The sequence below is a fragment of the Opisthocomus hoazin genome, chromosome 6, assembly GCF_030867145.1.
Source record: "Opisthocomus hoazin isolate bOpiHoa1 chromosome 6, bOpiHoa1.hap1, whole genome shotgun sequence".
In the NCBI taxonomy this organism is placed as follows: domain Eukaryota; kingdom Metazoa; phylum Chordata; class Aves; order Opisthocomiformes; family Opisthocomidae; genus Opisthocomus; species Opisthocomus hoazin.
In genome coordinates, this window is record NC_134419.1 from 2,681,656 (window position 1) to 2,697,218 (window position 15,563).

Sequence of the window (15,563 nt, forward strand, 5' to 3'; positions counted from 1 at the left end):
TCTAGGTTTGAAGGGGTTATGGCATATTCTGAGGTTTTTCTCTACATATAATACTTGGAAGAAATAGACCTCTTTTTGCTTGCCTCAGTTCCCCCCAGTGGTGAGAACCCTACTGATAGTTATCTTTTTTAACATACGAAGTATTGTGCTTCCCTCCGTTTAGCTGTAACCTATCTCTGATGGAGAATTTATGTTTTAAACGATAATGTTAATGGGGGGGAGGGAAGGAAGAACTGACATTTGAGCAGAAAAGCTTGCAAGAAGTGCACCCAGTTTCTTGTAAGGCTCCTGTTTCTGCTGATTTATAGATTATGTTTATTTAAATGCCTAAACCAAAGACTTTCATTTCAGTGAGAACTTTCCTGTGACTAGCAGGAAGCTTTGCACAGCCTGAGCATTCATCTTTTTTTTTAAACAAGTAGTTACTGATAATTTTCAATATTTTTTGACCTGTAAGATGCTGAGCTTCGTTGTGGTCTGCATGCAGATTTTTGTCTGCTGTCGACAATTCAGGCACGCGGTGCAAGGAGAGTGTGGCTCCTGCTTTTTGGGCTCAGCTCCGGGAGAGTATTTCAAGTACATAATCTAGAAATTTCAGTAGAACCCTTTCAGCTCTGGACTGCTACTAAAATTATTCCTAGCATACCAAGAGGGAGGTGAGTTGCCTAGCCAATGACTGCTTGCTTTCACCCTCATGGAGACTGTCTCATGGACAATTCTTGATAGAATTATATCCTTGCAATACGAAGACTCTGAACATGTAAATGAATTGATAATTCAGGGCAGAAAGCATTCAAGAATTAAATAGCTGTGGAAGATTAATTTGGCATGAGTGAAAGCACTGTGCTAAGGAAAAATGTTTTTATTTGTATACTTTTTATCGAAAATATATTTACAGTCTGTACAGACAGAGAAAGAGAAGAAGAAAAAATGTGATGGCAAAACCAAAAAAGATGAAGAAAAACACAAAATTCGAGACGTATGGAACAATTTTTCCTATTTTCCTGAAATCACCCACATTGTCATCAAGGAGTCAACAGTTAGCATTAACAAGCAGGATAACAAAAGGATGGTAAGAACCAAACCTCGGACAGGTTTCCCTCCCATGGGAAGCTGTAGGGACGCAGTGTTGTTGGGCAGCAGGTCACAACCTCCTTGAGGACCATTTTCTGATGGGACTCTTAAATTAAAACAGTTAAATATGCCATCCTCAACGCTGTACAAGTGCTAAAGTGCTAGTTAGAAGAGCAGCGAGGTGGTGAGCACCGCCGTGTCTCTGCGCTTGTTACTGCGTACCACCCGTGCCTGGTGTCCTCCTGCTGCGCTTCTCAGCCCACGGCCTTCCTCTGCACAGCGCGGGCAGCCGACAGCAGCATCGGGAGGAGCTCAGCAAGGATGGCAGAGAGGAGACAAATGCGGAGAAGGCCTGGGGGGGAAGGAGAGAAGGGGTGGTTTACAGATACCCAATTTTGGTGTCCTAAGTGATTCTTCTTGCTGTGGGCTGCCAGCTGTTAGAATTTGGAAAGGAGCTGCCAGAGTTCTGTTGGATTCAAGTCCAACGTGGCTGCCTCAGTCCTGAACTTGGGGTTGGCCTGAACAAAGGCTGGCACGAGAGTTTGCCTTACAGATCTCGTGTAGGATTACAGCAGAACGTGTCACGCTGGGGAGTGGAAGTGTCTAGCCGGTAATGAGTGGGGAGGACAGAGAATGGTCAGTGTTGGCTCCCTAAGTGTGTATGGTCTTCTGTCATAAGTTTCTGGACACTCTATGCAAAAATGGCTAGATATTAAAACACTCCTGAAATGTTTTAACAGAACGGTAAGAATCTTTACTAAAATATGTTTTTGTTGTAGGAGTTAAAACTGTCCTCGCATGATGAGGCCCTGTCGTTTGCATCGTTGATAGACGGGTACTTCAGACTTACAGCAGATGCCCACCATTACCTCTGCACGGATGTGGCTCCCCCGCTGATCGAGCACAACATAAAAAATGGATGCCATGGACCCATTTGGTGAGTAAAATGTTTGATTTTTATTTTTCCACTTGAATACTTAGTCGTATAGTACTGCTGCACAGTGAATCCATGGAGGAAATCTGATATTTGGAAGGCCATTTGTTGCCAAAAGGTTGTAGCACAACTTGGTTTTGCTAAGGATTATATGGAAAAAACATCATTGTTTCTCTCCACACCAACTTACTCATCTATAAAACCAACATTTCCTCACTGTGGGAGAATTTTGAGGCTTACTTCACTGACAGCTATGAAGATCGTTGTCAGCTGAACAGATGGGAATATTTTAGGTAAACAGGGTTGAACTGTTACACTGCCCCTGGGAGTCCTGGGTGGATGAACAAAGCCTTTGGTTTTATAAATAGCTAAAGCAGTTATTTTCCCATCTGCCCCCCTTTTCGGCTTTGCCTTTTATATCTGAAGATGCAATATATAAAAAACTGAGAGCTTATGTACACACTGTGTTGGATGCAAAATTTCCCCATTAAGCATCCAAAGAGCTTAATGAATCTTTTTTTCCCTTGCTCTGTGCAGCTAAATGCGAGCGTGTGTAATGCACACAATTAAATCGCGTTTTAATAATCATATAAATATTTCTACGTTGCTGTTATCCATTTTTGTTCCAAATATAGGACTACTCACTCTCTTGTGTATGTACTAATAGTAGATTTTGGATGCAACGCTCCTTTGTTGGTTTTCCTCATATGTACCTTGACTCTTTCAGCACGGACTACGCCATCAACAAACTGCGACAGGAAGGGAACGAAGCAGGAATGTATGTGTTGAGATGGAGCTGCACGAACTTCAACCACATTCTCATGACAGTCACTTGTTTTGAAGGCTCAGAGGTACGTCAGGTGTGGCGTTCCCAGCAGTAATCTGATAACGAGCTAAAGACTAGCAGCTCCCTGTAATCCATGTTGACGTATTTATGTTCTCTGGGGCAGGCACTCTTATCTTTGTTTGATAGCTGATGCAGCAGCGGGTAGATAATTGTACTCATAGCTTCATTTTCCCCAGGCCCATGTGCTACCTCTACAAATACGCTCTGTCTACAAATATGATTCATCACATCCAGAACATTTCCATTCATAGCAATAAAACTGTGCATGAACAGGATTGAAATTAAGCTTTTGAAACTCATACGGTGTGAGAATGGCATACAGAATTTGTCACTACAACTTACCTAGTGTTTCTTCAACGTGGATTTAATTACATGAATGCATTTCTGCTGACACACTGTGAAAGACGAGTGCGTGAAGACAGTTGCCTTTACGTGCAGAGCACCGCAGGAGATATATATGCAGTTAGCTGGTGGAACTTATTTCTTGAAAGATGAGTGATAAGCAAAAGTTCATGAGGTGGGATAGGTGAGGGAACCTGATGGTAATGAGTAGAAGTAGAAAAGAAGAATACTTCAACTACACGGAAGTTTGAATTTTACTGACCTCAGCTGGAAGTCTGCAGTTTTGGGAAAGTTTTTTTGACTTGCTAGTTTTGGGAAAGTCTTTAAAGTATTGACACAAGAATAACAACAGCATAAACGCATATGAACTGCTTTTCTTCCCTTAGAAAAAAAAAATGTTACTAGATACAATGAGGAGGTCAAGAACGGGATATTTGATAGTGGGTTGATCTTCTGTAGACATTTGCAAAGAAGCTGGATGATCAGCACTGTCTTCTGACAGGGCAACTGAGGCGTTGAAAGAAGAAACGAATTTTGTCCTGGAAAACACACAGCCTCCTTGCGAGGCTTAGAGAGGAAAGGGAGCGGTGACACGAAGCTGCAGGACGGTGGAGGCGAGGAAGCAGGCGTAGAGGGTAGACCTTGAAAGGCTGGAAGGGGATAAACACAGAAGTGCAGCTATTCTTCCCCAATATCTTTGAATGAAACTGGAAGGTCTGACCAACAGCCTGAAATCTTGTTTCACTTATTGAACAATCTGGGTTGTGAAAGGGAGTTTTGCTATTTTTAAGTTGAGATTTTGAAACGATGGTCCGGATTCTGCAATTCTTCACCAAGGGAAGAGAAAATTCCTGCTGAAGAGTCAGGGCTTCCGCATACTCTCAGGCTCTGCAAAACATAGAAGCAGTAATTTGGACTTCTTAGATGATTTCATCTTTATGTTGCTTTTCTTCCGCTCTGTTGTTGTGAGCCTTCCTGAGGCTGAAGCTTATAGGAATTTTATGGCCTTTTTCTACTTTGTTGGAGTTTGATTAGAGGACCCTGGCTTAGGAGCAAGCGATTAACTGGTCCTATATGTAATTTCTAAGGCTTTTGGGGAACTTTTATGGCTTTAAAACGTTCTTTCGCTTCAGTGATTATATTTTGCTTTGTTTTTTTCCCATCTCCCCCCTAATGGCAGATGATAAATAATTCAATCCAGTACAAGAACTTCCAGATTGAGGTGAAGAAAGGCGGGTACTTCCTACATGGTTCGAACAAGCCCTTCTCATCCTTGAAAGAGCTGATGGATCACCTCAAAGGACAAATACTTCGGACAGACAACATAAGCTTTACACTGAAGAGGTGCTGCCAGCCAAAACCAAGAGGTAGTCTGTCCTTTAAGAGAGGCAACGAACTTTGTTGTTGAAAGGAAGCAAACTCCAGAAATAGGAGACATTCTTAGTGTCTTTGGTTTGTCCTGTGTTCTTGTGTGAAGCTCTTTTGTCACTTAAGAAATTACATATAAAGTTTCTTCCTTCTCTTTGGAGGAGGAGTCTTGCCAAAAAGCAAAACCAAGCACTGTGAACAAGGTTTGAGGGGTTTCCTTTCAGTGTTACAAGCTCAGCACGGGATGCTCAGGGGCTGGTGCTTCTCATCAGCCATGTTTGTGTGAACTTTTCAAATGACAGTGAGAAAAGTTCTGGTTTCCCTTCTTGCACCTAAACAGCTGGCCCTGCAGTATCGATGGCAGAGGTGGAACTCCGGATTTGCTTAAAAAGAAAGTGTCACAGCTGACTCAGAGTCATGGGCTGAAATGCTGCGGCGAAGCGGGGACCATATAAGGTTCTTCCTTTGCTCCACCGAGTCACGGCAGTGCTACCGTGCATCACGTTGCGTTCCTCTAGCAAGGGAGGGTTGCAACCTGCAGTGACTGTGTGGCAACCTCTGGTATGAAGCTTACTCGCTCTCCTTACAAGCTGTTGTTCACTCAATTATCTTCATGAAGCAACAGGGAAGGCTTGGTCCGCAGCTGTCAGCAGCCACAACAGCCTTGTGGTCAGTAGATCCTTCTGCGAGGTCGGGGTTTGTGCCTTTGTTAAACTCTTAATGCCAACACTTAGGAAAATTGTTCGCTATAAACGACGAGGGTCTTGCAGCTGAATATTGTGTGAGATTGGAAACACAGTGGCGTGATTGTGTTGATCAGATAATGGTTTCCTGTCAGAACAGGGGAATAACTGAGCTACGTTAATTACCTGCTTGTTCTGATGGCTTTAGGGGAGAGTACTCTGTGGATAGACGTTGAGCTTATCAGCGCTTTGGAAGAACGCTGGCAATTGTCTGGAGCATGGAGAGATTAAGCATTTTGACATTTTGATGACATTTTGACATTTTTATGACATTTTGACAGCTGTATTTGGAATAAAATAAAGCAGGTCAAGAAGTTGACTGCCCACTTCAGCTTTTCCTGAGCATTGGTTCCAGTGGGATCTGTGCTGTTCCCTGTTCTGCCTCTTCCTTGGTTATTTTTTTTCCCCTCCTTTTTGAATCTCTCTATTTAATTGGTTAGTCAGAAAGAAGTTGAGGGGATGCAGAGATGAAGCAGTTTTCCTAGCGCCTGGTTCATCGCTGATTGGTGGCAGAGCGCTGGATCAGGGTTTAGCCCCGGCGCGCGTGTTCTGCTCACAGTAACGGGAAGGCCAGACGCAGGCAGACGTCTAAACCCGTCGTATCGTAGTAAATGCCGCCTACTGTCAAACACAGGAAGGCAGAATCCACGTGCAGGACTTTTGGAGCTGACCATGCCTCTCCCTGACCAGAAGCAGCTGGGGAGGAAGCACCAGGCTTTTGAGTCTTTTTCCTTCTGTTCATTTCCCATTCCCCAATTTAATTCCAGTCCTCTGGAAACAGACTGTTGGTGTTTCCCAGAGTGCAAGACATTTTCAAGGAGGTAAAGAGAGGGAATGGGACTCCAGCTACCCCTTACCTGTCTGCAGACTGGAAAGGAGATGTACCTTGTGGCAGGAAGACTGTGTGTTTTTTGACTTAACGTATGGCAGAGGTATTGCCTCTTTCAGTCCTGGGTATTTCTCTGTGCAGTAAACACTATTCACTTTCTTAATATCATCCCCAGTGTGGCTAATATTAACGTTGTGTATATGATGTAAAATACATAGCTCTACTTTGGTGAATTCGCTGTTGAATGGCAGAATAGAAGTTACCTGAGCAGAAGTTAAGTCAAAGTTCCTTTTCTCCCTCCTCCTCCTCCTCATTCGAGGATTTACCTTGCAGTGAGCATACACCGTGGTGTTGCTGACTGAGGAGGGTGAACGCAGTTATCTTTGAGAAGTCTTAAAGAATATTTTCTCTCCTTGCCTTCCAGAAATCTCCAACTTGCTAGTTGCAACCAAGAAGGCGCAGGAATGGCAGCCTGTTAATCACCTAGGGCAGCTGAGTTTCCATCGAATCCTCAAGGAAGAAATCATACAGGTAGGCAGCTGCTGAGCCGGGTTTCTCGCTTGTAGTGAAAGAAGCGTGGCAGCCCGCTGTGCCCACTCAGAGAATACAAAATCACCCCGTTCTGGCTGGTTCCTCCACTCCCATTTCCCCTCAGCAAAACTTAATTTGAATCTTTATTTGTATAAAAGCCTCTTACTGCAAAATCTAAATGTTTAGATGTCCTTGTGTGGAAAAAGAGGAGAGGCTTGGAAGTAATGCCTTCGCTAGAAAGCAAATTGATATTCGATGTGAAAGTCTTAAGAGCTGCTTTTTGTAGACGCTTTGCTGCTAAATGTGGCTGTGTCTTTTAAAGCCTGACATGTCAGAGGAATGGGCAACTCGAGGGTTAAGATAATATCCTACAGTAAAAAAAAGGGTGAAATATTCAAAAGCTCTGAAGAGGCTTAGCATTCAAAATTTTGTGTTCCAAACTGATCTACCACACAAATTTTCTGACAGTTGTTTGCAGTTAGTGGTGCAGCTGAGCTGAATAAACTTCAGGAAACACACAGTGGCTTGAACGCACAAATCACATTTAGTGTTTCTAGAAGACCTGAGCTCTTAAATCGTGCAGTTAGCTGCTTCAGTGAAATAAAAAGGTTTGGGTTTGGGGTTTTTTTTCAAATCGCATCAGTGACCGGGGAGGACAGATATAGGTTACATTAATTGTTTTTTTGATTGGTATTTTTATAGTCAGTGTGCAGGCTTCCTGCAAAAGTATCCCAAGGCGGAATCCTCTGCTATTTGGGAGGAAATTGCTTTCCCAAACAAAGTGTTCCATTGAAATATTACTTCCTCTTAAGTTTTGGAAACACATTAAAGATTGCCTCAATAGCAGCTTATTGCAGATAAGAGGCCGGTTGTTTATTAATTTGGTGTTTAGTCTAATAATGCTAAAGCACACCGATGTTTGATGTTAATGGAAATGTGGTAGCCCTTTAATAGCAAATGAGTTCACAGTGGTGAGTATGCTCAGGGAGACTACTAAAGCAACGAATAACCCGCTGTGGTTGGTTTCTTGCTGTAATAATTGGAAGTCTATAGGTAGCTAGATCAGGTGGAGGGCTAAATCCACGCTTTACTTGGAGAGGCACAATAGAGTGCAGATTCAAGTATCTGTGTGAATCTACGCTGGTTTGCTTCACGTCCTGGCTTGAAAAATAGGTGGTGTGTTATGTCTTAGGGGGAACATCTTGGAAGAGGGACGAGAACGCAGATTTACTCCGGGATTCTCAACTACAAAGATGATGAGAATGAAGGATATCAAAATGAAAAAGAGATTAAAGTCCTCCTCAAAGTCTTGGACCCCAGCCACAGAGACATTTCTTTGGCAAGTTTTTTCCTTTTTGTCTGTTGTACTACCAATACTGGGCCTCATTATATTGTACATGGTTAACTATGAAAAGCCTTTAAAAAAAACAGGTTGTGTGTGTAGTAAGGGAATGGGGAAAATGCTGAACGTATATCTTAACATTTTAGGCAGTCAAATCCATCACTGACCAGCATTTTTGAGATTTTTGACACACTCAGTAAGCTGATCTCGTTGATGAAGGTCTCGCTGACCTTGCTGTGATATAAGATGCATCGTCATACCCATACCCAGGGTCTCCCAGGTGTGTCAGCTGAGAGCTGTGGAGTTCAGGGAGGGTCCTGCTGCCTACCAGAAATCACCTCCGCCTTGTGCGTGGGGCTGCGAGTCTGTCACCAGTTCTGCCATCGACATGGCCGCAGGCAAGTTAATTGGCCTGCATTTTCCTTAATCATCTGGTAAGAGAGGCTAGTGCAGCACCCAGGGGATGCTGAGCCCTAGCACGTCTGCGGGAGTGCAGGGAAGAGCGCTGGTTGCTTACGTGACCTACTGAACACCACCACTCTGCCAGCGCTCCGCTGCCTCATCACGACAGTGGGATGGCTGAGCCCTGGAGAGGGGCTTTTCACAAGGGGGTGTAGTGATAGGACAAGGGGGAATGGCTCCAAACTAACAGAGGGCAGATTTAGATGAGATATTAGGAAGAAATTCTTCCCCATGAGGGTGGTGAGGCCCTGGCCCAGGCTGCCCAGAGAAGCTGTGGCTGCCCCCTCCCTGGCAGGGCTCAAGGCCAGGCTGGATGGAGCTCTGAGCACCCTGGGCTGGTGGAAGATGTCCCTGCTCATGGCAGGGGGGTTGGAACCAGATGATCTTCAAGGTCCCTTCCAACCCAAACCATTCTAGGATTCTATCCCTACGTTGCTGACCCTTTATGTTACTGGAAAACACGGTGATCTGTTGCAAATGTTTTTATTAAGCGATGCTCTGTACTTGTTAGACGCTTGGATGCCTGCTGCCATGACCAGCAGTTTAATGGCTCACCTCGTTCGCTTTCTGACAGGCGTTCTTTGAAACGGCAAGCATGATGAGGCAGGTGTCCCACAAGCACATCGTCCTTCTCCACGGAGTCTGCGTCCGTGACGTCGAAAGTGAGTTCAGCGAGCATCTCTCCAGGCAGCACGCTTAAGCAGCGGCCTGGCCGGGACAGGGCGCCCGTTCAGTTCAGTGCCAGCACGGGGGGAGACGGGGTTAGCGGCTGCTGCCTTGTGGTTTTTCAGTGCAGACGGAAGTGGAATTGGAGCAGCAAGGCAGCTGCAAAGTGCTCTCTGCTAACAAGTTTCCTTTTCCAATGCTGTCTTTGAGGAAAGTGCCATACAGGGTGATTCCTTGAGGTCGCAATGCCAGAGTGACAGTGGTGGCATCAGTGCCAACCAGCCCTCTGGCAGAAGTTATTTTCCTGGGAAGGCTCTGCCCTGTGGTCTTTGAAATGCTTTGCTCCAGGTTTACTGGTCATTTACTACATAAAGCCACTCTTCTCAGCCTTTTAATTCGGACTCTGAGCACTGAAATAAACTGAGGAAGGTGAAATAAAGACAGAATTGTAACCACCTGGCCTCGGAGTGTTGGGGGAAGATGGTAGCAGGCCTAGGAGGTTACTGCAGACACTGGTTGTTGCGATACTGACTTTATGCACTTGACTTTGTAGATATCATGGTCGAAGAGTTTGTTGAATTTGGGCCTCTGGATCTGTTTATGCATCGGAAAAGTGAAGTTCTGACAACTCTTTGGAAATTCAAAGTTGCCAAGCAACTTGCAAGTGCCCTAAGCTACTTGGTAAGGAGGCACCCTGACAACAGCATTGCCTGTCGCGGCTGCAGCCTGACGCTGCAGAGGTTTCACCTGCATTAGTAACTAAGGAGTTACCTTTCTCAGATACAACGCGTGGGCTATTCTTTCTGTATTCATTACGTTGCTTTAAATAAGGAGGAAGACTCTCAGAGAAGGTGGTGAGCCCCTTTTTTACCAGCAGGCCAAGCAGGCTCCGTGCTTGCGTTTGCCGCCAGTTTCTGTGCGTGCCTGCAATTACGCGCTTTGCGAGAAGGAAGATAAAGTTGATCTGTTTTCCCAAGTGCATCAGCTCTACAAACACAAATGCTTAAACGCAAACAGTGTGTTTCCCTACTCCTCCTTTCCCTGTTTTTCTCTAGGATAAGTTCTTCCAAGCTGTATTTTTGGATTTCAGCTTGGAGTGTTTCACAGTGGACCCCTATGCTATATGTCAGAGCAATGCTGGCTTGCTGCACTCACTATGCTTTTCCTCCCTGACTGTAGGAGGATAAGGATTTGGTACATGGAAACGTGTGTACTAAAAACATCCTGCTGGCAAGAGAGGGCATTGACACGGAATATGGTCCTTTCATAAAGCTGAGCGACCCGGGCATACCCATAACTGTGCTGTCCAGACAAGGTACGGTACAGGAATCCCATTTCTCTCTTCAGGGTGGTGGGGAAGGGGAGAGGAAGAAGTATCATTGATACCAGCTAGAACTGGCTCTAGAATAGAAGTAATCGGCTTCCGTGAATCTGAAAACTGCACGGCAGTAAAGGAGTGTTGCTGGCGGGGGGTGCTCGTTGTATTCATTTCTCTTAAAAAGTCAGGTTACGTCTAGTGAGATAATGTAGAGGGAATCTCAGTTTCTGGGTGGCTCAAGGAACAAGCTTGTGAAAGCCACAGAAACATTCTGAGATCTGAGAATCAGGATTTCCCTGAAACTGGACACACACTGCAGCTTTAGTTTAGTTTATTTAAGCCGCTGTTAGACAAGAATAATTCAGATAGAAGGCTGGTTTGTTAGTCCTTCGATATTAACTCCAGAATGCATTGGTTCTCTGTTTTATCTAAGAATGCGTCGAGCGAATCCCCTGGATCGCCCCCGAATGTGTTGAAGACTCCAAAAATTTGAGCGTTGCAGCAGATAAGTGGAGTTTTGGTACAACACTGTGGGAAATCTGCTATAACGGAGAAATACCGCTCAAAGACAAGACGTTAGCAGAGGTAAAACCCTCGTACATAAACTCTGCCTTGGCCTCTCAGATGCGTCCACCTTGGCACTTCAGTTTCCATACCCAGCTTGAGTTGCTTTCTGCTTGCAGGAGAACTGGCTCAGCTGGACTTCAAGGGCCTGATCCATCTAAATTGCCACGGGTTGCAGTGGGAATTCTCATCCTGCTTATAAAAATTGCTAATTATTGCTCCAGCCTGACCTCGCTGGGCATTTTCAGAGCTCAGCATAGTAACAACTGAACAGAACTTCTGACACTCTGACACCTCTCCTTTTCTAACCCCGGTGTCCAGTTATAAACTGGTTGAGGTTCTGTATAAAAGCAGCTAGGTTCTTCTGCTCTTGCTTGGTTCTTTCAGACATCGGTTCAGAACAGGTCTCCTGTGGGACACCATTGTTGTTCACCCTGAAATCTAAAACCAGTTTAAATGAATGTTGTTCTGCCTCACTGCTGGCAGTCTCGGTTCGTCACTGCCGGAGTCCCTCGGCATGTCCTGAACGGGCTGCTTCTCTCTTGAAGGTTTGCTGTGTTGGGAAGGCGATGGAGCAAGGCAGCCGCTGTTCGTCTGAAGGAAATGACTGAGTGCTTGAGTCATTGCCTGAGTTGTGTTAACAGGAGGTAGCTGAAAGGAACTTGCTGCCCTGGCTGCAGTCCGCTTCCTGCACGTGGCAGGCAGCCGGGGCAGTCCTGCAGAGCTTAAAAAACGTGCGAGCCCACCCTCGTCCCATCTGCCCCGGAGCTTGCGGGGGGTTGTGGAGAGCAGCCGGTGCTGCGTTGTTTCGTCGGCAAGCGTTGCCACTCCACCGTTCGTCCCGGTGCGTACGTAACGTGGTGAGCCTGGCACCTGGCAGGCAAACAGCTTCTGAAAGGTGAAATCTGTAGCACATTTTAGAAACTTCATGTGTCACGAGTGGTTGCTCCAAACTACATCAGATTCTGCACAGTAATAACTCTCTCCTGGTAGGAGACGGTTTAGAGTTACTGCTGGAAAGGAGGATTTGCTTGGCAAGGTTAAGAAAAAGTTCACAATGAGTTAAGGACCTAGTGGTCCCACCTTGTGATGGAGAACGTGGGTTTATTGTGTTAAAAGCTAAAATTCACGCAGGCGTTTCCATTTGTGCCTTGCAGAAGGAGCGGTTCTACGAGGGGCATTTTGTGTTGGCGACACCGTCGTGCAAGGAGCTGGCCGACCTGATGAAACAGTGCATGAACTACGACCCCCACCAGAGACCCTTCTTCCGAGCCATCATGAGGGACATCAACAAGCTGGAGGAACAAAGTAAGGCCTGGTTTGGCTGAGGGAGGCTGGTTTGTTTGGCGAAGCTGGGCACCTCACAGCGGCGTTCTTGTGGGTGGACGGGTGTGTGGACAGGAGCGTGTTGTGTCCCTGCGGCCATGGAAATAGCCCTTTCTGTAGGGCACTTGGGGACACGGTTTAGCAGGCATGGTGGTGCTGGGGTGATGGTTGGACCTGATGATCTTAGAGGTCTTTTCCAACCTTAATGATTCTGTGAGCGCAAATAGGATCTGAGTATTCAGTCCTTACTGAATGTGGGCCTACGCTGTGTTGGCGTTACTGCTGTTTCATTCGATCGTCCGTACTTTGTGCAACAGCTGAAGTTAGTTTCAAGACAGTCTTTGAGCTCCATGAGATTTCCGTAGGACTCTCTTGACTGAATCAGAGCGTTAACACAGATAACTCTGGCTCCTGCTTCATCTTATGCTGAAGTTACTACAGAACAACTAACAGACGATCAGTTAAGGGCAAAACTTGATGTCCCGTACATCCCTGGCAGTGTTCAAGGCCAGGCTGGATGGAGCTCTGAGCACCCTGGGCTGGTGGGAGATGTCCCTGCTCATGGCAGGGGGGTTGGAACCAGATGATCTTCAAGGTCCCTTCCAACCCAAACCATTCTATGATACGTAGTATAAATGAGCATAGAAGCTGAATAACTACTCAGGTGGGAAGTACACCAAGAGAAAACTGAATCGGAGTCTGGAAGAAGACCCAGTGAGCAACCCACAAAGCGAGGGAGGAGGATCAGCCAGCGCTAGACCGGCGTGTGCGAATGGAAGGAATTCCCTGTCCAGAAGCAGGCAGGATTTACCTCGGGAAAGTTGTGGCAGTAGGGGTAGCAACGCCCTAGCAGCGGCAGACTGGAAGTGAGCAAGGGTGCCCTGACGTGTCAGGACCAAGGTGTCCTGGCAGGAATCTGTCTGACCGGGACTTTTCTCCCCACTCCCAGATCCCGATATCGTCTCGGAGAAGAAACCCTTCACAGAGGTCGACCCCACGCTCTTTGAAAAACGATTCTTGAAAAGAATCCGCGACTTGGGCGAGGTAAGAGCAGCGTCAGGTGCAGAACGCAGCTCAGGGCTCGTGTGCGTGTGTACGCAGCTGTCTGCGGGCGCTTTCTGCGTCACAGCGGGAAGATGCGAATCGTCAGCGCCCGAAACAGCGCGTCCGTGACCCTACCGTTAGCCAGTGTTGTGCTAAATAACGCTGTCTTGTCTTTTACGACTAGGGCCACTTTGGCAAGGTTGAACTCTGCAGATACGACCCCGAAGGCGACAACACAGGGGAGCAAGTGGCCGTTAAATCTCTAAAGCCAGAGAGTGGAGGGAATCACATCGCTGATCTCAAGAAGGAGATAGAAATCTTGAGGAATCTTTACCATGAGAACATTGTCAAATACAAGGGAATCTGCACAGAAGATGGTAACGTATACACTAAAAGCGTAAGGGTTTTCTTTCAAAACCGAAGCATTTTAAAAAGCAGAACAGTCTCAGTTCACTCTTACGGGTTTAGATCTCTTTCTTCACGGAAAAAGCAGGATTTTATCTCTGAATTCCCTCCTCCTGCCCATTTTTGTGCTTTGCTGACTTGAATGTGAGCAGCGTGGCTGCTGTTCCCCCCGCATCCGTTAAGCAGAAGGAGCGCCTGGGCAGGCTGGCGCGTCCGCCTTCCAGGAGCGAGCTGATCCGTGCTCAGAACCCTGTAAACCCAGAGGTGGTGATCAGAGGCATACATTATTATTCACAGAAAAAAGCTCTATTGCCTTATATTTTTCACATTTGCAATAGTGATTGTTTTAAGCCGATATTTAAAAACTTGAAGAACTTTGCCTTCAGCAACTGTCCAGCCTGGAATAGATTCCCTGGGTTGGGTCAGTGACTGGTAGGGGGAGTTTGCTCCCAGTCTGGCCACGGCCACGCGATACCCTTACAGGGCAAACGCTGCCAGAGCTGCGGGCTCGGACGCAAGTTACTGGGGTCACTGACATGAGAAGGGTCACGTGTCCGCAAATCAAACACACGCTGTGCTTGCAGGAGGAAGTGGGATTAAACTCATCATGGAATTCCTTCCCTCTGGGAGCCTAAAGGAGTATCTTCCCCGGAACAAGAACAAAATCAATCTCAAACAGCTGCTCAGATACGCCGTTCAGATCTGCAAGGTGAGCCTGCTGCCAGAGCCTGCCTGCAACTCTGCTGTCTGATTAGTTCAGTAATTAATTTAATAGATTGGGGGGGGAGGGGAGGAGAGGCTTGCTTTAGGAACACAACCATTCTCCTTGCTTTGTCCCCACGGACCCGAATCCTAAAGCAGTCTCTCCTGTGCTCAGGGTGCTGCTGGCACAAAGATCAGCAAGGGAATCATTACCAAGTTCCCTTCTGTGAGAGTTTGCTGTAAGAAGTTGTTCCTCCTGTGGAATCTGAAGGACTAGGAGGGAGGAGAGCATTTAGAAAGGGTGGGCTGGCAAGGGGGAAGGAGCACCCTGCAAGTCTAAAGCGAGGAAGAGACGTGAGTGCGGTCGGGCCAGCGGGAAGCAGCGTGTGTGCCGCGAGCAGCTCTGGCTCGGTGGTGGTGCTGGAGCTGGCGGTTGTAGCAGCGCAGAGGCAGACGGATCGGTTTTAGCAGCCCCAGAGGAACAGCCGCTGTGGAGAAGGGGCTGGAAGTGGAGGCTGCTCAGCTGAAGATTAAAAAGCACAAAGCGGAATCACAGAATCACAGAACATTTGGGGTTGGAAGGGACCTCTGTGGGTCACCCAGTCCAACCCCCTGCCCAAGCAGGGTCACCTACAGCAGGCTGCACAGGACCTTGTCCAGGTGGGTCTTGAATATCTCCAGAGAAGGAGACTCCACAGCCCCTCTGGGCAAGCCTGGGCCAGGGCTCCGTCACCCTCAGAGGGAAGAAGTTCTTCCTCATGTTCAGCTGGAACTTCCCATGCTCCAGTTTGTGCCCGTTGCCCCTTGTCCTGTCGCTGGGCACCACTGGAAAGAGTTTGGCCCCATCCTCCTGACACCCACCCTTGAGATATCTGTAAGCATATATTAGGTCCCCTCGCAGCCTTCTCTTCTCCAGGCTGAACAAGCCCAGCTCCCTCAGCCTCTCCTCGTAGGAGAGATACTCCAGTCCCCTCACCATCCTCGTAGCCCTCTGCTGGACTCTCTCCAGCAGCTCCTCATCTTTTTTGAACTGGGGAGCCCAGCACTGGACACAGCACTGCAGATG

General features: G+C 46.9%; 1 protein-coding gene across 3 annotated transcripts in view; it reads left to right on the forward strand.

Annotated features, from left to right (window-relative positions):
- JAK1 (Janus kinase 1) overlaps positions 1-15,563 on the forward strand; it is a 64,687-nt gene that overhangs the window by 45,419 nt on the left and 3,705 nt on the right. For 2 of the 3 annotated variants that reach the window (XM_075424297.1, XM_075424300.1), the window contains 14 exons: positions 899-1,072; positions 1,854-2,011; positions 2,736-2,858; positions 4,374-4,564; positions 6,562-6,668; positions 7,861-8,007; positions 9,047-9,134; positions 9,692-9,819; positions 10,318-10,453; positions 10,890-11,041; positions 12,178-12,328; positions 13,296-13,390; positions 13,575-13,767; positions 14,380-14,504. In XM_075424297.1, coding sequence (XP_075280412.1) covers positions 899-1,072; positions 1,854-2,011; positions 2,736-2,858; positions 4,374-4,564; positions 6,562-6,668; positions 7,861-8,007; positions 9,047-9,134; positions 9,692-9,819; positions 10,318-10,453; positions 10,890-11,041; positions 12,178-12,328; positions 13,296-13,390; positions 13,575-13,767; positions 14,380-14,504 — 1,968 coding nt within the window. Of the gene's footprint in view, positions 1-898; positions 1,073-1,853; positions 2,012-2,735; positions 2,860-4,373; positions 4,565-6,561; positions 6,669-7,860; positions 8,008-9,046; positions 9,135-9,691; positions 9,820-10,317; positions 10,454-10,889; positions 11,042-12,177; positions 12,329-13,295; positions 13,391-13,574; positions 13,768-14,379; positions 14,505-15,563 lie in introns of all 3 variants that reach the window. The other variant, XM_075424299.1, reaches the window with a different exon arrangement.